Source organism: Paralichthys olivaceus, chromosome 17, assembly GCF_024713975.1.
Source record: "Paralichthys olivaceus isolate ysfri-2021 chromosome 17, ASM2471397v2, whole genome shotgun sequence".
NCBI lineage: Eukaryota > Metazoa > Chordata > Actinopteri > Pleuronectiformes > Paralichthyidae > Paralichthys > Paralichthys olivaceus.
This window is the reverse complement of record NC_091109.1, coordinates 4669613-4695772: the sequence shown is the minus strand read 5'-3', so window position 1 is coordinate 4695772 and position 26160 is coordinate 4669613. Positions and strand designations below refer to the sequence as shown.

The window sequence follows — 26160 nt, the reverse complement described above, 5'->3', positions numbered from 1 at the left end:
TTTGAGAATTAGGCTGTACCTACAAATATTTAAATATGAAAATGAATGTAAAAAAAAATAACATGTCCATTCAGCATATAACAGTTGAGAAAAGAAAAACAAAATATTTGCCAAGGAGAACCACTCCATGTCATTTAATAACGGAGCCGCAGCCTCAGATGCATGTTACAAAAAGAGCATTCACTCTCACATTCAGGTTGTAGTGAATACAAATGTGGCAAGTGTTGTTAATTTGCATCGCTTTACGTTACAGTGGTGCCCAACGGGCAGTAAAAAAGTGATAATATCATATTGCATGACATAGATCTACTTGTATTTATGTATTTTTCTTTTCTTTGGTTTGGCTGTTTTTCTCATTTTTCTGCAAAGTTTTTTTCCTGAGTGAATAATATGAATAAAAAGTAGCAGAGAGGTTTTTCATTTTACCAAGGACATCGCTGACGTCTTTATAGCCATTAATCAAAATCCAGTGATGAATAGCAGTGCTAGACCAGCCTGGTGGAATATTGTGAAAGACTCGTATCCCAATGACTTAAAACATTTACAAATTCGGCCTGGAATATTGGACTTTATGATTATATGAAGAAAAGTATAATACATTATTGCTTTCAATGATTTACTGCAAGAAAGTAGTTTGTTTCATCACTGATTGATTGACACATTTCTACATCTTAATACAAATAATATAATAATACATTTTATTTATACAGAGCTTTTCAAAACACAGTTACAAAGGTAAAAGTATGTTCTGAGGTACTTCTACCAGCACAAATAAAGTAAATAAGTACGGTTTTCTGGGCAATTAAGATGAGGATGATTGAAGTAAATTTAATTCAGTGTGTATTTATCTTTAATTAATTCACTCAATACACAAGTCACTGATTTTCATCAGCATATCACACACATGCAAATTAAATTCTCAGGACTCTTATTTACTAAATATGAGCTACACACTGCCTCCTTTAAATATTGTCTTTATTCTTGTGGAGTAACTAAAACTTTGTGGGAATTTGTTTCAACAAAAATCAGCAAAACATTCTAGCTTACTATAAATGTTAATCTTCTCTTTAATATGAATACATACATTAAACCAATAAAAATATAAAATAAAAGCTTTTGCAGAAACTTTGGTTTGCTAATGGGTCCCAGGACAGGATAGCATGAAAACACGATAACATTTTACAACATGGAATTTGATTAAATTATTCAATATTTCTCTCTTTTCAATCTGCTTAAATATATTCAAATGAAACAGGGGGAGAGGATTACTCATTGGGTTTTGAAGAGTCACAAGCCAAAAATAAGTTATGATCGCTGGCACATAGAGAGACAGTAATTGTGGTCATTTCTAACACTCTTGACAGCCTCACAGGCCGACTCATGTACAATTACATGATGATTGGAGCAACAGTAGTCAAAGCAGCACATTCCTTAAGAAATCCTCCTCTACAGCAATGACTCCTCAGAGTCTGATCACAAAATCTTATTGATTCCTGCAAGGAAATTGATTTGTCATCATATAGTTAGTTTAAAAAAGTCAGAGCAAAACTGAGTATAACCTAAGTTTCATCTCCACATTGATCTCATGATGATGATTGGTGGTTGCTCGAGCGATCGAGTGATGATCATTAATTAAACTTCACATCTTTCATTGAGATGATCCTGACTTAAATCCTCCATTCATTCTGAGAGTGACGATTTGTTTTTTCCCAGCAGCCAAATGGCCGTTTATCGTCCTTCCGTGTCCAGCCTGAGCACCATCTTTGACCCCCCCACTGCCAACCTCTTTCACTTCTCCCCTCGGGGTCAAGGGGGTTGCAGATGTGCACTCACAGCTCCGCTCGGGGTCATCCGACATCACAAAGAGCTGCAGTTTGCTCCCCTCATCTGCCAGTGCGAGCTCTCACGTATCAAAGAGTTCATTCACACACCTCAGCCGGATCCAGAGAGGAACATGGGGATTTACTGCCCCCCTTGTACCATTCTAAGATTGCACAGCGTTCGACTTAGCTCAGAGAAAGACGGCTGGTTCTTCACCCGCAGACCGCAGGCCGGAGCTGTGCCACACGCCCAGGTCTGCGTTCCTGTGTGTCAAAAACAACACCGGGACCACCAAACAGCAGCGGCAGTGCCCTCAACCCCACATCTGGGTGCCCAGCACGTCACGCTTAAATGACCAGCTGACGTAACAACCTTTACATACAGGGGTTTTTCACTCTGCCCACAAATCCCTGAACATGATACACATGGAACGCAGAGCAAGCACTTTATGAATATGGCTCTCTGTGCAGCTGTCAGAGTGCTCAAAAACACTTTCTGGGGTTTATGTTATTTTTGAAAAATAGCTCTGTCAGTAAAACCCTCTTTAAACTTTGGTGCATTTCATTTAAGGTTCCAGTAAAGAGGAGGATTTTTATGGTGGTTAAACCAAAGATGGATTCACCCTGCTGTTCTCTCAGTGCTTCTCAACTTTGCGGAGTAAATAAGAAATAAACATGATTTTAACCCTTACATTTTGTTGATATTGGCTTTACTCATTCTTTATGTTGAGTCCCGCGTAACCCACTCGTATGTAAAGACAGTGATGCAAGTGCAAAATCCTTGAAATGATTTCTGATCCTATTAACACCAAAAGTACCTTTTTCCAAAATACATAAATGACACAAACCACAGTTACATCATGTTTCCTACATGTTCTTTGGGCTGTGCGGGAACATTTGGAGAGAACAGGCTGTGTGTTTGGGGGAGATCTGTTGTACAGTAATTGGGTGTAAAACAGGTGGCGGCACTGTTGACACTGGGGAGAAGCATGTGAAAAATGTGCTGCCGCCATGCAATCACAAAAGGAAAAGGCTGGCAGTTGACTTAGACGTTTAATCACCGTGTTTGGGTGATAAGTAGAGGATCAAACGACGGCACGGAAAGCCTAGAATAACAGGGAGAGTCACCTAAAGCTCCACAGAGGGATTCCTGGTGGAGCCAGGCCAAGGCATTGACAGAGATGTGGCAGCTTGTTATCACACAGGCTTTAGGGTAAAGGCCTATAGAGCTATACGTATGTATAAGTATATATTAGAGCTATAAGTGAAAGAGAGGGTGAGGATTCAGGAGCTCCATGTGCTTACAAAGTCTGAATGAACAAACAATATCCTATAGCTATGGTCTGCATGTATCATTTTCCTCTAATTCATTGACAAGTCCAGAAATAAATTAGAAACATATACAATCACCATTGTGTGGATCAGTGGTTCAAGTTCCCATTCATTAAAATTGTGTTTCGACTAACAAAGTAGATTATGTGAAAAGCTCAAAACGCAAAATCATATGGCAACTAGTTTACAGGAAACTTCTGTGATAACTTACACCAGGGGGGTGGGGGATGTTGCATTTTTTCAGGATAGGGAAATGCTCCATCTGTGCACGTCCCTGCATGAGGGGGGTCCCCAGAATATTAAGGGTCCTTGGCTGTAGCTGACAGCCTCTTCTGGACTGAACGTGTCTGTCTCAGTGGACAGCTCAGCATATCTAACAGTGATATATGAGCCCTCAGATGTTTTATCACAAAAGAGAAAGAGCAGAGTGTATCTCCTCCTTCAAAGGACCCGATCAGAGCGCACAGGAAGAATGGCTCTGTTGTTCTGAGGTGGGAAAGATGACATATGCGTTACACAGACCTTTACGCATCATCTTCAAACGTTGACGCACTCAGGTTTGTCATTTTAAAAATCGCACCCATCAAGTGTGAGCTCATGAGACATTACAGATGGTCTCCTCCTGCGCGTCAGACACGGATCCAGTTACCAACTTTGCAGACACCAGGACCACGTGACTCAGGTCCTCCTCATTTTAAAAACGAGCTGCCGCTGCCGCTGGCACCCTGTAATTCCCTCTGCGGCTTCAAAGAGCTGGTAAATGCTCCTCTTGTGCCAGCTGACCGACTCTCGCACCTTTCGCAGCTTCTGTGTCAGACGGGGAACTACACCGGAGCGCACCCGCAACGAAATAAGTCACACTGGCCAAACCTGGCAGCTGGTGCGCCAGGATCGACACATTGTGATTTTCTTTTTCTGACTCTTTTTCTTTGCTTTGGATCAGGTGGCGTGCGTCCTGTAAAGTTGCCAAAAATCGGTGCGTTCCGCGCTTTGCCAAGGATGGCACTGGACCACAGAAGCGCATTTCGCGCCTCAGTTTTACTGGCTTGTGTGATAATCTGCAGTAACGTGCTATGTCCCGTCGGTGCTTATCTCTACAACAACCGCTACGCAGGGTGAGTAAAGACCCCCATTCATTTCTGGGGCTCGTGGGAGCCTGGACATAGATGAGGGGACAGAGAGATGAGACTGTGCGCAGAGCTGCTCTCACAAGTTGTCTGCAGAGATCTTCACATCAAGACACAGTTTGTGATCTTAGAGCAGAGGGGGGTGAACAAAGAAAGTCTTTATGCTCACAATCATCTTCATCTGTCTGAGACATAATATAGTGTTTTTAGTTGACTCTCCCCAGACTGCTTTTGCTTTCTGTTGGCATTTGGATAAGATTGAATCGTTTGATACGCACAGATGTCACAGTGGATGCTTACAGCAATTCAGTGTGTTCCTTTCAAAAACTGTAGGTTTTATATAACCACATGATTCTTTATTTAAAATAAACAAGAAATTATAGAGCGATAATGTTTGATTTTCTCAAATGTTTGCCCTGGTACAACAGTTTTATGATGCTGAATGTGGGACACACACTTCTCCAACAAGACCTTACAGTCAGGAATTGACCTTAAATTTGCAAGTGGTCTGATCTTTAATTGGACCATCTGGGGCTGGACACAACCATGACGAAGGCGTAACTGGTGCATGTGAAAGTATTAATGGCCTGTACCTCAAAAGAGCTTTTTGATGTTATTTAGCAGTGGCAGTGGGAGGCTGGACACCCCCCCATCTGTCTCAAACAACATATACATTGGATGTATTCCAGAATTTGTGCACCTCACACACACACACACACAACGTCTGGTGTGACACAAAAAGTCCCAACATGCAGAGCTGTGGTAGAGACCTGTTTCAGCGCGAAAGCAAGGATGTGGAGGATGTTGACCTACAAAGAGCCGTTAGTCTTAAAAGAAGGTCTTCATTGTCAAATAATGTCATATAAATCTATATCAAAAACCAAGATTTGGAGACTTAAATATAGATGGGATGATCATGTAACAACAATGAGAGCTAACTACTTGATTTAAAGGCCTGACTGTGTCAAAAACAAATTGTTTCCATCCCAGAGAGAGTCCTTCAATCAATGCTCTGACAACTGAGAGACAGATTTAGTCCTGCAGCTGGTGGATGCAATGGGAAAAGGCCTCTTTTAGTACAGCGCTGCAACAAAACACACTATTATCTTTGACTTAAAGACAGTAGAGCTTTGGGATGCCATTATTTTTCTCAGGGGCTGTGTACGGCACTCTGTCATGCTGCTGGTAAAAACAAAAACACAAGTATACAGTGTCGACAAAGAGAATATATCTTTTGTTTTTGAGGTTCGAGATCTGCCTATATCACCCTCCTCATTCCCTTCCTATCCTGCCAACATTTTTACCTCCAAAACTGTGCCGTCCTGCCCCATCTTCAATCATCTTCATTGAAAGGGCAGTGTGTTGTGGTCACTGAAATAGAGCGGCCGCTCACGTCGGGTGCCCCGGTCCTTTTGTTCCGCCAAAACCTCAGAGTGGCCTGCTGCCACCTTTGTTGAGGGGGGCCCCTGCTTCCTGTGTGACACATTGTAAAAAAAAAAAAAGGTCTTTAAAAAAGGCAAAATGTGAGACAGGAAGATGAAAAGAAGGAGAGAGACAGTAAAGGGGACACAGACAGGACAGATGGACAGAAACAAACAAATAAAGACTTTAATTAAGACTTGAATGGATTATCAGCAGCGTGTTAAATTTTAAGGCCAGAAACCGTAATCTGCTCAATGTAAGTTTAAAATAAGACTAGTGAGTGCTTTTGTTTTGTAGTAAGGCAAAGAAAATGAGGTGGTTTGCAATTTCACTTCTCAAACTTCTCTATTTGCTTCCAGTGTTTGTTTATATATATAAGATTTACATAATAATGATTTTTTTATATTGAAAACAGCTGATTTTACAAACATCTCCTTAAACCATACAATGTATTCTGCTCTTGATTAAAATATTGAATGAAGTCTTCAAAATGAAGCAAAGAGGAAATTGAATTTGACTGCAGATGTTTAGATACGCTAGAGTTTTTATTTTTTAAATCTAATCTAGACATTGGATTTTGGCAGACTTGAGAAAATGAACCATCAAAGGTTTGTGTATGGTTTTAATAAACCTTAACACAGTGGGCACTGTCTTGCCTTTCGTTATATTGTTATATTCATAAGTTATTTACTCTCTCTGAATAAACATAAAACTTTTCTATCTGGGAAAACATCACAGATTTACGTAGTGGAAAAAATGACTTACCATTGGGTTTAGGCTCTGGAAAACATCTTAACTTAATTGATGCATTATAATTCTTATTTCTCCAGCTTTAGAAAATGTTAAACAGCTTGTGTTTGCTAAGTTAACAGGTGTTTTTCCCAACTACCTACACAGAACATATCAGTATGTGAAAATGTGAAACAGCTGCTGCTTCTGTATCCACCAATGAATAGATCCAGGTGCTACCTGCAGAGCTGGAAACGATGAAATAGAATCCTGTAATGATGTCTCACACTGATTGTTTGACTGTGGTTTGACCCTGTCATCTATAGGACTCCACCCATTTCACCACCCAAAAAAATGCTGTTATGACACCTTAGGTCGGCACGAAGGGTGGTTGGGTTACAGCGTGTGACACTGTGGCCCAGATGTTTTTGAGCTGATGTGCACTTAGGGAAAATGGATCCATGCCTCGTTGCAGTGGCGTGAAAACCCTGTGGGGCACTTTGATTGCAGCTGTAACGTGACACTTACAGGAGCTCTCTTGTTTTTGCAGCGATCAAGTCTTCAGGATAACTCCGGGTAACGATGAGGAGGTCCAAGTGCTGAAGAAAATTCTGGCACATATGAAGGTTTGCACTTATTTTTTCTTTTTATATTCCTGTCACACACAAATGCACTCTGCTGTATTATATGTTTTGTCCTTCCAGTCTTAAAATGTTATCACACAATATTTTGAATGATTTGACTTCAAAATCTATTTTCTATTGATGTGTTTTCTTGAATATAAATATTGTAAGATCTGTATTTATGCTTCTAGTACCAGCCTGTAGCTCCTCAGTGGCCTTTTCTATGACTTTTGGACAGCAGTCACAGATGTGAGTGAGGCATGACACCACTTTAAAAAAAAAAAACAGAGGTCGGGGACAGCGAGAGACAATCACCAACCAAGTGTGGTCATCTGTCACAGTCAGGACACAGTCCCTGTCTACGAGCCCGAGATACTGTTGATGCTCTGTATTCATTTCACTCTGGGAGAAATGTTGAATAGAAATACAAAACACATTTTTCATTTTGGGAGTTGAACGCTTGGATGTCTCACAGCGATCAAACTATATGAACATGTGTTTCAAAGAAACCAAAATTATGGGGAAACCCGGGAAGACACCAAAGCCCTGCCTCTTTTCCCAAACTCATTTGGGAGCAATTACCCATCTGCCTCAAGAGCATGTATGACCTTTCTCTGCACATTGTTTTAATTTGTAAATACGCAGCAAAGACAGTTTGTGTAAAGTAAAAGCATATCGAGCTGCCTCCAACTGAAGAAATTCATTCAACAAATACTCAACCGACTGCTTTGGAAAATGAATTATGAGTGATTGTGCTTTTGAAAGATAAAGTCAAATTTCTGAATATTAGTGCTGTACAGGAGATAATTTTCCAGCACTAACTAATGACAAGTAGATTAACGATGGCAAGTTAAAAAAAACATTTTAAACCAAACTGACTATTTGCTTGGCTGTCTCCGTCCACATTGTCCATAGACTGACAAAATATTTGTTTACTGTCTCTTGCCTTCCAATAACTTTAAATCTTTTTAATAAAACAGCAGACAGTGAAGACCAGTAGCTACTACTGAGGACACTGAGGTAATATTGATAGTCACTCATCTCCAATGGAAGTTGCTTCACAGAACTGTTTCATACAAATAAATATAAAGTGCAATTGAAGAGCTAATATTTAAAGCATTTTAGAAACACAACAGAAGAGGGCAAAATGAGGACTCTGTAAATGTTTAGGATTTGTGGAGGGAGAGCAGACAAGAGCCCGGCTGCTGGTCAGGACCTGGCCTGGGTTTTTTGGTATGGAAGGGCAGCGGACATGGTGCTCTAAGGCTGACCGAGGCAGTGGCAGATAGTGTTTGGACAGCTGTGGATATGTGTTTTCAGTAGCTTAGCCACACTGCCATGCCTTCAGTGCTGGAGCCAACATTTACAGCCTTAGCCAAGGCCTGAGGTGAAATAATAAAAAACTACTGTACAATAAATGCAAAAGAATGAAGATTCAGATCCGTAGTTATCCAATAAGACTATTTTAAAGTAACCTAAAGGCAACCTATCCATGTGTACGCTTTTACTGTTGCTACTCCAAACACCTGGTGGTGGGCAGCTCATTACCACGAAGATACTTCTGGTATATAGGAATCATCGTGTTTGGTGATTCTATATGTAGCAGCAGTTTAGGGTAAACCGAAGCTATTTATCTAAGTCGTTAGTAGCATGGTCTGTTAACGGCACCATTATTGAACAGAGTCTGGTCTTCAGTCCTGGCCACACTCTGTGGGTGTGAAGAAATGCAACGCTTCCAGAATGCACCCAGTCGAGCAAATACCTTCACTGCAGCTATTCACTGTCAAGATAAGGTATTTCTACACAAAAAGCTAATATTTGCTTTTGTGTACCATTTCAACATCAGCTACTGGAGAACATGTTTCTATTCTATTTATAATGGGACACAAGATATGTCCAAATATTTACAACTTGGAATTAACAACTTATGATCATTTTAAATACTAAAGTCTTATCTGATGATCACAACAAAGAATCTATTTGTTAATTTATGTTTTTACCTGAAAATGTTAAAACCCATTAATGGATTCAGTTAATTAATTAACTGATTAAGATGACACCAATAGAAATATCACCTTGTTGCACATTGTTGGATGTGAGCAGCGTCACAGTTCTGTCCCCCTCTCTGGGATGATACTGTATAAGTATTGTCTATGCAACTCTGCGAGGATTACATCTGTTTCACAGATGTACTAATATCTTATTAAAGGGCTGCTGTCATTGCGTTGTATGAACTATTCAGTTTTTACTGTCTGAGGGGAGGTTTCACGTCGTGTCTATGGATGACTTCATCATTACAATCTGTCTCCTCTTAACAGGATGAGAGACATCTGGTTTTGGTCTGATGGAGAGAATTAGAATTGACCCATGACTGTCCCTACACAGGTCTTAACAGCACTGTTAAAGGAGTAGTTTGTCATAGCAGGGGAATTTTGTTAGCTTTGAACAAGCTAAACTGTGTCCAGTCACAATGGCAGCTGTAGCATCAGCATCTAATCTGCTCCTCTTCAGTGATTTTCTGGAATCTATATTATTTCCTGTCTTATATTGAAACCATGTTTTCAAATTACTTCCTGTCCCAGTGTTTTTACCGCCTCTGTTGCACCTTGTGTCTTCTTACTTTCTGCACTTCCTTGTTCCCCTTATTCCTCGTCAACTCGTCTCTTCCCTGTTGTTCCTGTTTTGCTCCTGGTTGCGTGTCCCAGCATTCGATGTGCGTGTGTATTCCTGTTGCCATGGTCACCTGTATACCTTCAGGTCATCTTGTCACCACGTCACCTCGTAAACCTGTTATTTTCATAAAAATATCATCATTGCACCTCCCACGCCCTCGACTACAGTCTGCAATTGGGTCCTGAAATAATTCAGCTACTTCAACAGACTGGATCAGCTTTAAATGTTGAACTGCTCATTTAGGTCCTGAAGCTTTAGCATGTCTTTAGCAACGGGTCCTATTTGAAAGGTTTAATCTGTAATGTAGAAAACATTCAACTAGAATGGCACTCAGTAGAACCACAGACTGTATGTTAAACTAGACTGCGTGCTAGTTCCCCAAAAGCTGATTGATTGATTGATTGCCCCCTGCTGGCTTGGGTTTAATTCATAAATCTTATCTCCTCCATGTTAGCAGATGCAACATGGACCAAACTAAAAAGTCAAAATACACATCACAAGGTAGTTCTTATCACACTGTTGCTGATGATGATGATGTTCAAGTGATTATGTTTCCGATAAGATTGTTAGAAAGAAGAAAGTAACAAACAATTCCTGAATTCACCCCTTTGTCCAGATCCATGCCAAGATTTTATGGTTTCTTTCCTGGCCCATGTCCCATCCTTCCGCCAAGTTTCGAGGAAATCATTATGTAGCTTTTTGCGTAATCCTGCTGACAAACAAACAAACAGGGGTGAAAACATAACCACCTTGTTGGAGGTAGCCACAGCAGTTTACGTTGTTGAACTTACTTTCCTTCCCTTGACGTATAAAACACTTGGCTACAGCCTCGCCTCATCTGCCCTCACGAAAAACGCCAGCCTGTTTTTATAGAACTATAACTTTTTCTTTCTTGTTGTGCCCATGTCTGTATGACACCAACCAAAACAAGACAAACTGAGTAGCTGCCCTGTATATGCAGACATTCAAAACACAGAAACGTCACATTTTAAAGAGAGAGACGATTTAGAACGCAGACTGCAGAGAAAAGCATCTTCAGGGCTCCCAATAAATTCAACTATAAAACGTCAAATTGAGGGAATTGTTTTTGAGGAGTCGTATTATCTGATCAGACACGTTTAAGTGGCTTTTAGGCGTATGTGTTTCGGATTTGTTTGACTTGGAGAGCAGCATAACTGAAACATTTGGGGTGCTTAACCATTTGGAAAGACCATAAAAGTGCAGCAGTAGAGAGCGGTTTACACTCGAGGGCAACAAACATTCCAGCTGGGTTCCTCTGCTCCATTTGGCTCTAAGGAAAGTTCAATTAATCTGGTATGCATTCTGTAAACCATTAAACCAATTGACACATTAACAAGCGTGTGTGCCAGACTGACTCTGCCCCCACGCTGCAAATTAAAACCAGGTGAGGACGTCCACACATGTTTGAATGTACAGTATTCTCGATGGCTTTGCAGGGGCTACTGTGTGTGTGTGTGTGTGTGTGTATGTGTGTGTCTTTACCAGATCAATGCTTTCCTGTTTGCTCAATAATACTTTTTCTTTTAGTTTCTCCTCCTTCATGTTGTTTTATCTCAGTTACCACATGGTGTCTGTGTTTATTTGGCCGTGGGCTGTCTGAGCTAAAGCTAACAGGTCCGACTATCACAGCCTGATAACACGAGCTGAAAGAGGCCCATTAACACTGTGGAGTCAACAGTCCCCTGATTCACTCCGTCAGTCGAGGGTAGAGACCAGAGGAATTTTAAAGTGTCCAGGTCCAAAACAAATTGGCCATTATCACAAAATGTTTTGATGTTGTTTGAACACCCAGCAAATGAGATGATAACGTCTTTCTTTGAGTCATAGGAGCTCAACCCTTTGTTTTAGTTTACTTATAGGAATACAGGAGGGTAAGTGATGACACCTCGCACCAGTACCTGGTTACATTTTGGATTGAGTATCAGAACATAAAGAATCCTGTTAAATATTTGTGTATTACATGTTAAAGTGTTTATTGTATATCTCTCATTATAAAATCCTGCTGGTTGTTTGTGTCACAGTATCTTTGTCCTGTCTCTTCAGGTGGACTTGTGGCAGCCCAACAGTGTTACTCTGATCTGTCACAACGCCACTGTGGACGTGCACGTGAAACGCAATGACACGAGAAGCCTACGTGCACGCTTAAAGCAAGAACATATTGATTATCGGTAAGGCTGGAAAGACCCTACAGTGGATATATACTGGAAACACATACTATGGTACACACACATGCAATATCTGTACTCTCACATAATGGGTGATTGTGTTTGCAAAGTTTCTACACTCAGAGATACATCTGCTAGACATTGCAATTACCCAGCTTTCCCTTCGCCAGAATATATGATTTGCACATGCAGGGTCGGCCATAGTTTGCATGCAAAATACCTCATACTTCCTCAAGGCTGTGACGCACACAAACACACACACACACACACACACACACACACACACACACACACACACACACACCACAGCCCCTCTTGCAATCTGCTCCTAAAAGCAGCTCTTTCATCTCCTCACCCCATCCTTCATCGGCATTAACAGTGAAAAGATGGAGTTTTATCAAAGCAGCCGCAGCCAGAAAAGATCCCTTTGTCATTTTTGTCCCGAGGGTGGAATTGCAGATCGGTGGATTTGGGGCCCCCCCATTGATTTATTTAGGATTTTTCAAAAATGGTTTACACAGCAGGGAATACAGTCTCTGGTGCTTAGTTGAGATACTGAGGTTGATGAATTGAAACGTCCAAATTTGACTCACAGGATAATAGTTTTCATCCTTCTGTCCTTTTTAAAAGTTATTGAAGTAATTATAGATAGAAATATATGCATATGGACCTTTTTAAACATTTATATTTGTTGAAATGGCTGCTCTGTAAAAACATCATCTAGTTTTGTTTGAAGTTGGGAGCGCTGGGGTCTGATCAGACAGGGTCTTTGAACAGTTAGTTATAGTGATCGTTATGGTTTTGGCTCATTTTCAATACATTTTAGTTATTGATAGACGGCAGTGACAAAACTGGTTTCATTTGTACAAACCGAACGAGCACTGATGTGGGAATCTGGTTTGGAAGCAGAGGATGAGTGAGAGCAGCTGTATCAGTGGTGTCAGCAATGAGTCAACAATAAATGTGGGACCCCTGAACCAGCATTTAATATGCAGATATACTGCAGTATTTTATACTGCGTTAGGATTTCTGATATTTATTAGCGTGTGCAATTTGGTGCAGATCCAAACAAATATCTGGATCAAGTGAATTTAAATGTGGTTTCATAAGGGGACTGTTGTGCCTTGGCGGAGGTATATTCTGCCATTTTTTGTTAATCTCAAGTATCAATAACCCTCTAAGATGTCTGTACAGTACTCTCATGGTTGTAAGAAACTGTTGTTATCGATGATGTCTATAATGTCTGACTCTCTCCGTCCCATCCACAGGGTGTTCATCTCCAATCTGCAGAAGGAAATTGAAAAGCAGACAGGATCTCGCTCCTCTCGCAGGCGGAGGTCAGAGTCTCAGTATGACTACGAGGTTTACCACTCTCTGGAAGAGGTAGATGTGAAGCCCTCCATCAGCCCACCTGCCTGTCACCCCGCTCTGCTCTCTCATCTGATGCACACACAAAGCAAATAAATAACCACTCGTATAAGGTGCTCTCAGACTCCCAGTTAGCTCGTTCCATGGGTCTCCCTCGCTGTCACACGCAGGCACGCACTTTGTAGAGTGTTTATTTTTTCTGCCAGTTCATGGATCTGTCAGGCCCAGCGAAGCAATCAGGAATTCCAAAAACACAGATCCTGAGAGCCGACACATAACTTTAGCACTCTGAGCTTTGATCCTGTAAAACACTCACTCACACACACACACACACACACACACACACACACACACACACACACACACAAGCATCTTAACGTGCCCGTGCAGACACACAATCAAGGGAAAGACGCAAGCCCACACACACTCACTCATGTACACTCATCGACTCTGTTGATCTTTGAGAAATCACTCCTGAAAACTTTATTGACAGCTCTGTAAAATACATTACATTTTTGACTTTACTTTCTGCCCTGAAGATCCAGACGTGGATGTTTGACATGAACAGAACCCAACCTGACCTGGTCGACATGTTCTCCATCGGGAAGTCATACGAAGGAAGGCCACTCTATGTGCTTCAGGTAGGACAGAAGATAAAAAAGATCAATATATATCGCAAAGTGATTTTCATCAATAGCAATACAACAAAAGTTTATCAAAGTGTTTTTCATTCTCTGCCATTTCAAAACCCCAACCTTCACTCAGGTAATTCGACTATTAGTAACATTTTTATGCAAATTGATTAATTATTATAGGTTTTTGATTGAACTACAGAAGCACACAGGTTAATGCACATGCACACAAGTGCCACAGTAAAACTGCTCTTGTCTGTTGTCAGCTAGGAAAGAGAAGTCGTCCCCAGAAGAAAGCCGTGTGGATCGACTGCGGCGTCCACGCCAGAGAGTGGATCGGACCGGCCTTCTGCCAGTGGTTTGTCAAAGAGGTGGTCTCGTCTTTCTTGCCTACAAATTTGAAAAGTGAAACACTGCTCGAAGTTATGCATCATTTACACCATTGCAAGGCTTTTTTTTAAAAACAGTGTCTTAATAGCAACATATACCCTCCAGTATGTTCCCCGAATGACTGACTTCCTGCTGCAGACAGCCTGTGATGTTTGGTCTCTGGGGTCTTCAACAAAATGTGAACATCTGCTCACTTGTCATGTGCACTTATGCAAATACTTCAGAACACCCTCTATTGTTCACATGCTCAACACGACCCAGACTGTTGCACGAATTCCATCACATCCATTAAGTCTTAGTTAGTTCCCTCTGAAGAAAGAGATCAGAGTCATGAACCACACAAACCTTTAATGACTCGTTTTATACCACTTTAATGCCAGATGAGTGGGATCTGCAACAGAGTTACGAATATCAATTTAGAACACAGAGTAATGGGGCAGTGCCTCAACCTGCAGCAGTATGGGTTTGGTTCCAACCAATGTCCTCCCCCACTCTCTCTCTCTCTCTGTCCCCCTTTCACAGCTTGCTCTCCTTCTTCACACTTAAAGGCAAAAAAAGCCCCCAAAAAAAACCTTTAAATTTGTTGGTACTTATCATATAGAGACCAATTAAAATACATTCACCTCAGGCCTTTACATGGACTTGCAAGTTCAGTAGAGAACTCTTCAAAGAAAGATAGAAATAGAAGAAGAAAGATGAAGGGGTGGGGGGGGGGTGGGGGGACGCAGCAGGATATCAGAAACAGATTTGCATAAAAATTAAATATGGCTTCATTATGGTGTAATAACGTGGGTTGGCCACTGGAGGTCAGCGTGCTATCTTTGTTCAGCACTTTAAGCACGTTAACCTTGGCCTGAGTCTGATTAATGAGCAGGTATAAGCTGTATTAGATCTTCACTCACTCACTCACACTCACACCAGTCTGAGCATTAGACCTTTTTTTTTTGTGCACTCAAAGAACTGAGATAAACACGTGTAAGTTTGCGAAATAATAGAAACAATGGCATATATTAATAATATGTTATTGTGTTATTAAGCCACAGTCTAGCTCTGTGTCTTAAAATAAAATGCAGTACTACTATGCTGTGTAAACGTTCTGTTTCATGTTATCATTGCAGGCCATTAACTCATACCAGTACGACTCTGTGATGAGACGCCTGCTCAACCAGCTCAACTTCTACATCATGCCTGTCTTCAATGTGGATGGATATGACTTCAGCTGGACCACGGTACTGCGATGATGATAATAATAGAACACAGCATTAAAACCACATCAATAAAATAGACAAAGCATAGAAGTAATGAATTAATGCAGTGGAATTAATACAATTATGTTTAAATGATACGTTTTCAGAAGTAATTTAAAAGCTTCTGTCGGCCGTTCTCCACACACACAAAATATAGACTCTTGCTATTGATTATTCACAATGGCATGAGTCAGAATTTTTGATTGCAGGGCTCAGTGGAGAAAGCCCTTCATTTTATTCAGAATAAAAACTGGTATCTCATCCCTCCCACCCACAGCATTCGGCGGACTTTGTCCTCAAATGGATCAGAATTCATACTGTAATTGAAAAACTGAATAGCAGAAAGACGATAAAATGGTTCATCACTATGCTGCACTTATCCATGTTCGCTTCAGTGAAAAGTGAAAAGTGCTGCTCATCTACTATCTCCATATCTGCCATTAATATCAGACCCACTCAGGCTGAATGAGTGGCAGATGGATCACTTAGGAGATGGCAGATAACTGTGTTTGTTTGATGAGTCTGACAGTAAGTGGGTGCACAGTGATGGTGTTTGTTCTTTTCTCTGTAGGATCGGTTCTGGAGGAAGACGCGCTCCAAAAATCACAAGTTTCACTGCCGGGGAGTGGACGCTAACAGAAACTGGAAAGTGAAGTGGTGTGGTGAGTTTTGTCATAAAACATATACACACACAGACAAACACACACACACACACACACACACACACAGACAAACACACAGACAAACACACAGACATAGACATTGCTTGTAGTTTCTTGGTTATTTTGTATTTTCCATCTATTTTCAAGGCATCCAGAAACAATCTGAGTTTCACTCTCAATCTGCTTTAGTTTCCCCCTCATGTCTTTCTGTCTCCATGCTGCCTGCACAGTCACTGCAGCTGGATCAGGTCCAGAATATAATGAATCTACATCACAGTGCCCTAAACCTCCAGATCATCCAGATCATCCTGAAGTGATTGGATGGTGTGACTGTAGCCTCTGATCCTCTTTTACCTCCTCAGAAGAAGGGGCCTCCTCCCATCCCTGCGATGACACTTACTGCGGCCCCTTTCCTGAATCGGAACCCGAAGTCAAGGCTGTTGCCAAGTTCCTGCGCAAGCACAAAAAGCGTGTTAAAGCGTACATCTCCATTCACGCCTACGCCCAAATGCTGCTGTACCCCTACTCCTACAAGTACGCCACTATCCCCAACTTCAACTGTGTGGTAAGACACCTGCTGCTTATTGAGGGAACCCAGTCAATGTGATATTAAATCCTACTTTGAAGAAATATATAATAGCGATGAGCTTTTTCTTTGCAGGAGTCGGCGGCTCACAATGCAGTGACAGCCCTGTACTCTGCCTATGGAGTGAAGTACAGATATGGACCTGCCTCCACAACTCTGTGTGAGTCCCGTTCCTGTTTAGGAAATGAAACAGAATTCACCCAAAGTTTTTTGATTTGCTAAACGCTCCTTTCTCCGCACAGATGTTAGTTCAGGCAGCTCTATCGACTGGGCCTACAGGAACGGGATCCGCTACGCGTTTGCATTCGAGCTGAGGGACACGGGATACTTCGGCTTCCTCCTGCCCGAATCTCTCATCAATCCAACGTGCACTGAGACAATGAGGGCCGTGAAGGCCATCGCATCGGGTCTGCTGAAGAAGTGCGAGACAGACCGGGACAGATTTCCATATATATGACCACCCTCTAGGTCCCTGCAGTCTCGCACCCTCACAGCTACTTATCTTCGCACCTCATATTCCTCTGAGATTTCATATTAATCCCAGATATCATCAAGGGAAGAGCAGCTGAGAACCACAACATGGATTTTAATTGGTTTTTTCCTTGTTTTTGAAGCTCTTCGCCTTCTTTTTCGGTTCTGTAACGATATGAACTAATGGTGGTGGAGGTTTCATTTGTGCTAAAAACCAAAAACCCTATTAGCAACCAGACTGTTTACATCCTGAGCATCCTGGTGGATCGATGCCTTTTGAGTTCTGAGCTTGAATGTGGACCAGGATTCTTTCCAGCATGTATTTCTCTGTTTGTCCCCCAAGATTTAGCTGTCGCTCTCCAGTTACAAAGACGAATAACACAGATTTAACCATAATAAAATAAGCTTTTTACGGTGAATGGCAGTCATATAAGCACTTGATACAACAGCACTTTTTGGAATAAAACATTGTAGATGTTTAATGTCTTTCAAAATGTGTCAAATAAAATAAAAGTTGTCATAAGTTGTAGTTTTGAATGAATATGATGCTAATTTAGATTCTTAAACTCATGCTGTTCATGTATTAATGCCTTTATTACTGCAACATTGATTTTGTACATAATATGCTCTCACTTGGAATTATAGGGTTTAGTTTAAATCAAGATTTTTTTGTTAGATATGTTTTTTATCTTGTTTCATTTGGTTCAGACTAACATTTGAAAAGTCTGTTGGTTCAGTAGCATAATGTGTCATTACTCAGGTATAGATCAGTGTCAGAAATGTTTACCTTTTACAGCTGATGTGATATTTTATGAAATGTATAATATCTGACTTGAATAAATGTTGTTTATATAACAGTACATACTTATATTGTCCCATTGATGTTGTTTTTAGACATTTATTTTGGTCTGTTATTGACATAATAGTTAAAAACAAACACCTTGTATAAAAAGTTCCAACTTGCATGTCATTAAAGAAATAAGTGATATGTCACATTTGTAGCTCTTATTTTTAGCAAGTTAGAGCTTAAATAACATCCCCCTATTTTATTTTTTCTTCTCTTGACTCTCAGCCTCTGATTCTGCAGCTCTGCTCCAGTTTATGGATTCAGAAACGGTGGAACTGACTCGCAAGATGGTCCAAAGTGAAAGTGAACTAGACGCCCACAGCTGACAAATCAGTGTTGTCAAATTGCCAGATTTCCTGGATGTATTTGCTGTTAGACAAAAAATTGCTGTAAAACTACATTGGGGTAACATTTAGCATGCACTGAGTGCACAGTTATAGGTTAGGTGGAGCATTACATCATGTGACAGGGCTAAATAAACAGGCTCAATGTAATTTGCAATATAAAACAGGTACAAATATGAGGGCGTGTTTTCACTTTTGCTAAATCGGAATATTTAATATTCATGTTTCATGAAACTGCTGGAAATATTTCATATATTATCGTAAAACCAGTCAACAACTAAATCTGTATTTAAAGTGTTGTGAAGGTAAGTTTAGGTAAGAAATATATATATATATGTTTAAAGTTTGTTTACAACATTAACATATGGAAATGATATATATAGTACATACTGTACATATATATATATATGTATTGAAAAACTTTATATTTTTTATAATCTTCTCTACTGTGTCTTACACACTGGACCATGAATCAGTCTTATATCTGTTATTCTAATACCTTTTCTTTTTATACCTGTTATTCTCAGATCTGTTATTTTACATGAGTTCAATGAGCCAGTACATGCTCTCTCTCTCTCTCTCTCTCTCTCTCTCTCTGCGGCCGTCCCTCGAACGTACGTGACGTCGCTTCCTCGCCTCCTCCCCTCCTCCCCACCCCCTCTGTCTATCCAACATGGCGCAGGAGGCAGGTCGCTAATGGCAGTCTGAGGGATTTACCCCACCTTCTGTGCGTGCGTGTGTTTGCGTTGATGTTTGTCTGTGCGGGGCCGTGCGGCGGTGGTCGTCCGTGAGGGGGGGAAACTCATCTCTGCTCGAGGCCGGCTGCAGCCCCCCTCCTCACACCCCCTCTCCCCCCCCCTCCCTCCCTCGGGACCAGGCGCACACACACTCACACACACACCGACACACACCTCGCCCCAAATTCCGGTGCGACATGTTCGAGGGCAAAAAGACGAAAAACATGTTCCTCACACGCGCTCTGGAGAAGATCCTGGCCGACAAGGAGGTGAAGAAGGCGCATCACTCCCAGCTGCGCAAAGCCTGCGAGGTGGCACTGGGTGAGTTGTGTTGTTTTTTCCTCTCAGCGTCACATTTGAGACACGTCGTTCACCCGGTTCACTTGTTATCCACCGGGCTCTCATCCCGCAGGAGCAGCGTCGCGGCGTTTGGGGGCAACACAGCCCGTTGGCTAGCTAGCTAGCTAGCTTGCCGCCGCTAGCTCCCTGTCTCCGCTCGCTTTTTGGGATTCAGCAAAACCATCTACGTGTTTAATTGACGTGGCGCGGGGGCTAAAGTGGACACGGCTCCGTATTAAACACCGGAGGAGGAGGAGGGGTGGGTGGGTGTTAGCGATGCTGCGAAACTGTGGTGGAGATCAGGGCCGAGCAGCGGACAAAAGTTGTATCCGCCTTTTGGGTCAAGCTAACGGACACGCACAACACAAGCAGCCCTTGAGTTTGACACGTTTTCATCCGAACTGCGTGTTTCGTGAGGCTCGATCCTCCAGAGGTGACATGTTCGCGTCTCTTCCTGGTACGAGAGAGACGTGGGGCGGCTACAACAAGGAAGGGTTTCATGACATGTTCGTGTTTTATTACGTTTTGCATGTGTCGATCGGTTGTGATCGTTAAATAAACCGGACCCTCGTCTTCTCTGTTGTGTTGTGACACGACACGCGAAGTCGGGACAGAGGCGAGAAGACGGTGACAGCTGTCAGTACTCCATAGCACCTTCATGCTACATCAGACAAGCGGAAATAATACTCAGCTTCCGCTCAGAACTTCGATCTACAACACATGTCATACTTTAGTTTGGTTAAACTACCACATTAAAGAGAAAAAACTTGTGTAATATAGTTAAATAAGATTAAAAATACTTAATTTTTCTTATAGGATGTTTTTGTCATTCATAACAAAGACCAGCAAGGTATTGTCACATTGACTATGCTTTTATTTTGAAGTGAACATCATTTAACATCCGGCTTTATTCCAACTACATGTAGTAACTTAGTGGAACTATTAGTTAGCAGGTGTATTAACATGTCATAAGGAGTGGATGGTAATAAACATAGAATAGTTAAAGTACCACGGTAATTCACAAAGGATCAGAGCACATAATGGTTTTATAATAATAATACACTTTATTTATTTAACACCTTTCAAAATATAGTTACAAGGTGCTTTTATACAAATAAATTAAAAGCAATTGAAAGATTCCACAGCATTAGATCACATATAAAAGAATACACATATTACAGATGAGAAAAGAGTGATGACAAAATGAAATTAAACATTAAAATAGGATTAAGATAGTCGTAAGATCGGAGCTACAGTTAAAAAATTGTAAATAAGTAAAAATAAAGAATTGAAGGTGAATTCAGACACAAACTCCTGCATTTCTATATATTTCTTTGGTCTTTCACCTGTTTTCTGTCTTAGAACAAGTAGTGTTTTGTTCTGTGCTGGGGAGTAACCTGACTCTGCCAGAGAAACAGTGAGTCCATGTTGTGCAGCAGTCAAACCTCCTACTTGTCCCTTCACTGCCTCTATAAACACAGTCAGGTTTCGCGAGCCGTTGCAGTGGCCTTGAAGGCTAAATACACCGATGATGTTTGTCTAGGCTTGCTCTGATGTTTAGCATGGTCTGCTCACCCACACAGATGTGACATTCCTCTCCATACTTCAGGAGTGTCATGGGTGAGGCTTCATTGAAGGAGTTAAGGTCTGTGTGGTAACGACTTGAAGGCAAATTACACCCCAAATCAGAATTTGATGCTCTGGTGATTTGTGGAGACTTGTTTACCTGAGAAGTGGAACATTTAGAATTGAAGTTTAGACTTGAGGTACTATCATCAGTTGACACTCCTTTGTTCATTGTAAATCAATTATTCAGTCACCCATAAACCAATAAAGCCATCATGGTTGCTGAGTCTCATATAGTCGTTAGGTAGTTGTTCTATTGTTCTAAATATGTTCAGATACAGCATCAGAAAATGCGGAGTAGGCATTGGAGATTTACTTTAGAGTAAATCAGTTTCACCCAGATAAAACCGAATCACTTATTCGGCAAGGAAGTGATTTCTGGTTGTGTAAAGTTAGCTAGAGGTAACAAAAACGTCTGCAAAATGCTGATATTACACGAGTAATGCAAGTAAAATGTTGCTGTACTTCCTTTTTTTTTAATGGACTGGTATCGAAAAGAATGCTCTGTATCGGCCAGTATCAGAATCATTATCGTAAACTGAAAAATGGTCTCAGAACATCTCTATTATAGGTTTTACTTTTAACAAGCAACATTGCTCACTCAGTTTGTGGTTGTGGATCTTTTCATGTCAGGCCAGTTAAAACCTTGACCATCTTTTACCATTTACAGTGCACAAATTATATGAGATAATATCCCATCATTATTATTAAATGTCTGTGCTGATTTTAAAATCATAGTAGAGCTCAGCTGTACATTCAAATATATGAAATGAGAATCTTTGCAATGAGCGCAGCAGTAGTACATAAGTAGTGCATACAAAACCGAGTGGTTGACCCAGTATACTGAGTGACTTACATAATCCTCTCTAGCTCTTGGGGCTCTGAGATATCTCAGAGAGCGTGCCTGTACCAGAGTCTCTTTTTTGCTGTCACTCACTGTCTCCCTGTTGTAGAGGTTTGAATTATTCCTTGTACAGCAATCACTTTTATGAAGTCGTTTTTGTGTTGTTGTCGAGCTGGTAGAGAATCAATGCAGCTTTATTATGCATCAAGGAAAGATGTGAAAGGTTCTAGCTCGGCTAGGTTTGCTGGACAGTCCACCCTCATCAACTGACTGGACATGGACCAAACTAAAAAGTATGCATCAAATACATTTTTTCTCAGACATGTTCTGTAATTTTAGGTTGTTAATATCACACTGATCTTTTCAGGAAGTTTGGTTTTAGTTTGTTATTTGAACTTGAAAATGCTGCCCTACATGTCACCATGATTACTATTGTGCAGACTCCCATTGACGTCACCAGCTCAAGATGGCAGCAATCAGATATTTTAGCTTCCCTTTTGCACAACAAGAGGAAGTGGACACACGTCGTCCATCTTTATTTACAGTCTGTTTCTCACACGCTCCGAACTGTCACGGTGGCAGGATCCTATTATCTTTAGATCTCACTGTGAACTTCTTTGAGAGGAGCTGTCTGATACCAAGGATCAGAACAAGCCTAAGACTGACAGTTGACTCAATAGCCCCTTTTCTATAAGACAGCCTGTTATATTGCCTTTAGGAAGATCACTTTTTATGTTGCCTTTGCTTGTTTCCACTGAACCATACAAAGCTGGCATAATGCTGCCCCCGTCTGTGATTTTTAGATAGCATGCTCCCGTTCAGGTGTGACGAGCATCTTTTATGAAGAACAACGAGGCGGAATAAAGGTGCCACATTCCCACCTTTTACCGACTGTATAAAAGGGGCTGATATATCAAAGGTCCACAGGCACTATCAGTCCACCACAGACTTGAATTCATTGTTATGATCCCAAAGTGCTAGCCTCATAAGATGCCGTTTTTGTGGATGGTCCACTTGTTTTCAAACCCAGCCCGTCCTCTCCGACTTGAAAAGTTCATGCGGTTTTGCTTCTGCTGAGAAACAGTCATAGTGTGAATGTAACAAGTTAAATCTAGGGGCTCTTTACAAGCTGCCGCTCTAAAGAGGAGGGAGAACTTGCTTCCAAGCTCGTAGACTCCTGCAGAGCATGTTTCTCATTATCTCTCCCCTCATGGTGCATGATCCTGGGGTCAGCTGCAGAGGTTACTGCAACCTTGAAACCTGCTGCTGCTGCAGTCTTGATGCCTCCTTTCAAAAATTCAAGGAAGGCATTTTTTGTTGCCTGCAGGTGGATATTCTTCTTACATATTGGAGGCAGCAACTCTGTGTTTTTTTTTCGTTGTCACGGAACACTGACGATACATTTGTTCAACACCTGTAGCTGTAGCTGAACCTCAGGGACCTGTTTGGTGAGAGTAATGTATATACAGTGTATTGTGTTAGAATGACATTTTACTCCCTGGACTGACTGAGAGTGAAATATTGTTTTCACCCTGCTCTGAAAATCTAGATGCATACTATGATGATCTGAGAATTAACTATTGAACAGTTATGGATAATGTGGACATATTAATTATTTGTAAATGTTATTGTATTGTCAATATATTACATTCAAATCACATATAAAGAAATCTATGTATACATCTTCATTGCTACCTGATAAAATCCATTCTTCAGTCGCATTTCGTTGCTGGTGTGTTCCACAGAAAACAACCACAGGGCTCTTTAGCTCATTAGATGCTTCATTTTCTTCATCAGGAATTTGTTTACTTTTGCTGGGTCCCACTGGGTGGGTAAGCTACAGTTCACTCGTCTGAGTTGATTTTGGTTTTATAAGATACATCATAGCATTTAGAACTCGGGTAAATTATGAATGTAATGCCAGAATTGTTATTATTGTTTTTTCTTCTTTTGAGCAAAAGTCATGTTGCTGTTGTCTCGTTAGCTCGCTCTGAGGTATTGACAGTATTGATGGTCTGAGTATTACCTTTTCCAAGGAGGTAATGTTTTTATTTTTGTTGGTTTGTTGAAGTTTGTAACATTTGTAACAGGACTTTAATTAACATTTTCCCAGTTTTCCCAGGAAGTAGTTCATGGATCTTGATTTTTGATCAAATCTGGCATATTTAGGGAACTGATATCAATGAGTGTGTAAGATTTGGTGCAGCTTGTTTGAATTTAAGGGGACTGTGGAGGAGGTATGTGCTCTACTGAGTGTAATTCCACTTTTAAAGTTTATAGCAGTTGTTGTTGTCATGTTTTTTATATATGGGAAGGTACTCTAGCTCCTAAACTTGCATCTAAATCCATTATAAATGTTCAATCATTCAAAGGCAAACGATGTCACAGTCGATTTGTCCTGTTTAATTCAGAGCATTACAAAAAAACCTCAAAGATCCGTGTGAATCAGTTGTTTCATTAAATTAGACTTAACTCGACTTGCAGATTTTCACCCACCATCTATTAAATTCTTAACCCTCACCCTTAATTAATCATTAACACCCCATAACAGCAATATGCAAAATGTCAAATGAATTCTTCATTGTTAACTGTGGTTTTATTCTCATAAGTGGGATTTCTTTCCCTGACTGTTAGACTCAACTTAGACACAAACACAAACCATATTGTTTGACAGGTTTAACGAATGCCTCCACCCCCACGCATTTGTGGCAGAACTGTAGCAAAAATATTTTCTCATCCAAGGTCAAAAGAACCTTGAGTAAAATCGGTTTACACAGACAAGATCAACAACCTCTTCATTTAGAGTCGGCAAACCTGGCAGAGAAACTAACGGGACAAATGCACCTCTCATCAATAAGGACGGTGAACACATGCTGCTCCATGATAAGCGGCGCCATAGCCACCACATGCTCACCCATGATAAGCAGCAGGCTGTAAATGGTCCTAGTTTTAATTAAGGTTTTTTACCACGACTCCCCAAAGATCCATACAGCTCTTCCAAAATATGAAGTGTACAGGAGATGAGCGCCTGCTGCACTTTTACTGAATAATGAAAGTCTTCCTGTCAACTTTTTGTCTTTTTTCACCACTATCCTTCATATTCCTGACAGAAATGTATCAGTCCACAAGATGAATTCTGATTTCCATTCAGCAGAGGAACTCCAGGTAGCCTACTGATGAAAGTGGCAGCACTGCTGGAAATGAGAAAGCATAAATGATGGAAGAGATGGCAGCTGCATTTTTATTTGCCTTTATTTGTCACGGTGCAGTAAATGTTAATGGAACCAAATGATTTACCCTAAGGTTGTTATACTGTGCGACTGCAAACTGATATCAGATATATGTGCATGTGTGTCAAGTTCAAATTCCTTGATCCATACTTTGATCCACAGCTGAACTACAAACAAATGAAGTGAGATAACAACTCTAGCTGAGTATTCAATTCATTGTCTTCTTTTTTATGGGTCTTTATATTTTTTGTTGCACCGATACCTCCATACATAATACATGATTGTGCACCACTGATGCCTCCTCTGGTCCTGGGACAGTTGATAAATTAATTATACCCCAAACGGATAAAGAGAAAGAAGAGATACCCCCCCCCCCCCCCGTCTGTACACCTTTCTTTTTATTTCATTTCATCATGTGGCTGGGTTCTGTTGATCGATCATCTGAATTCAGTTTAAGAAATTTGGTACCGAGCAGACAACACATCACAGACTGAGGGAGAAATAGGGAGGAAGAGTCGATGCAGGGCACAAATGTGAATAAGGAAGTGAGGAGAAGGTGTCATTCAAAAGAAATTAGGATTTTTAAGGTCCATCTGAAATTAACATTTTGCAAGCCATTATAATACCTTTATCCAGTGGCTATGATGTTGTCGTAAGCTGTTGCTTATTTCCAAAATATCCTGTTTCAGTCCTTATACTATTCCACAACTCTGTATATCACATTTCAATACATTATTTCATATCATAGATCACATTACAGGGTAGCTAACAGTGTGTTGAGGTAGAAAAACAGCCTGCAGCTCTGTTTTGACATCCTTGTTATTGCCCTCGACCCCCCCCTCCATTCTGTCTATATTGTGTGATAACACGGTTGTGCTGCAGATGACTCAGCTGCTCTTGAACTAATACTATTTAATTCATTATT

At 40.9% G+C, this 26160-nt stretch overlaps 2 protein-coding genes across 6 annotated transcripts in view; both read left to right on the top strand.

Moving 5' to 3' along the window:
• The first annotated feature begins 3465 nt into the window (after positions 1-3465).
• On the top strand, positions 3466-17714 carry cpa6 (carboxypeptidase A6). Of its 2 annotated transcripts, none has more exons than XM_020087342.2 (11): positions 3466-4267; positions 6981-7056; positions 11791-11915; positions 13181-13295; positions 13820-13921; positions 14179-14283; positions 15421-15531; positions 16121-16211; positions 16577-16776; positions 16873-16957; positions 17040-17714. In XM_020087342.2, the coding sequence occupies exons 1-11, from the start codon at positions 3660-3662 to the stop codon at positions 17252-17254; spliced, it is 1833 nt and encodes a 610-aa protein (XP_019942901.2). In that variant the 5' UTR covers positions 3466-3659; the 3' UTR covers positions 17255-17714. The 2 variants fall into 2 exon arrangements, with proteins under 2 accessions (XP_019942901.2, XP_019942900.2); XM_020087341.2 differs by having other exon boundaries at positions 3473-4267; positions 16574-16776.
• A 1394-nt stretch (positions 17715-19108) lies between these two features.
• Positions 19109-26160, top strand: part of arfgef1 (ADP-ribosylation factor guanine nucleotide-exchange factor 1 (brefeldin A-inhibited)) — a 46561-nt gene continuing 39509 nt past the window's right edge. For all 4 annotated transcript variants that reach the window (XM_020087604.2, XM_069513020.1, XM_020087605.2 and 1 more), the window contains exon 1: positions 19109-19517. In XM_020087604.2, coding sequence (XP_019943163.1) covers positions 19394-19517 — 124 coding nt within the window. In that variant the 5' untranslated portion in view covers positions 19109-19393. The remainder of the gene's footprint in view (positions 19518-26160) is intronic.

Coding starts and splice junctions, on each gene's coding strand:
- cpa6 (XM_020087341.2), top strand. CDS start 3,660: ATGCGTTACACAGACCTTTACGCATCATCTTCAAACGTTGACGCACTC. Junction 15,532..16,120: donor ATGACTTCAGCTGGACCACG/GTACTGCGATGA, acceptor TTTTCTCTGTAG/GATCGGTTCTGGAGGAAGAC. Junction 16,777..16,872: donor TCCCCAACTTCAACTGTGTG/GTAAGACACCTG, acceptor TTTTCTTTGCAG/GAGTCGGCGGCTCACAATGC.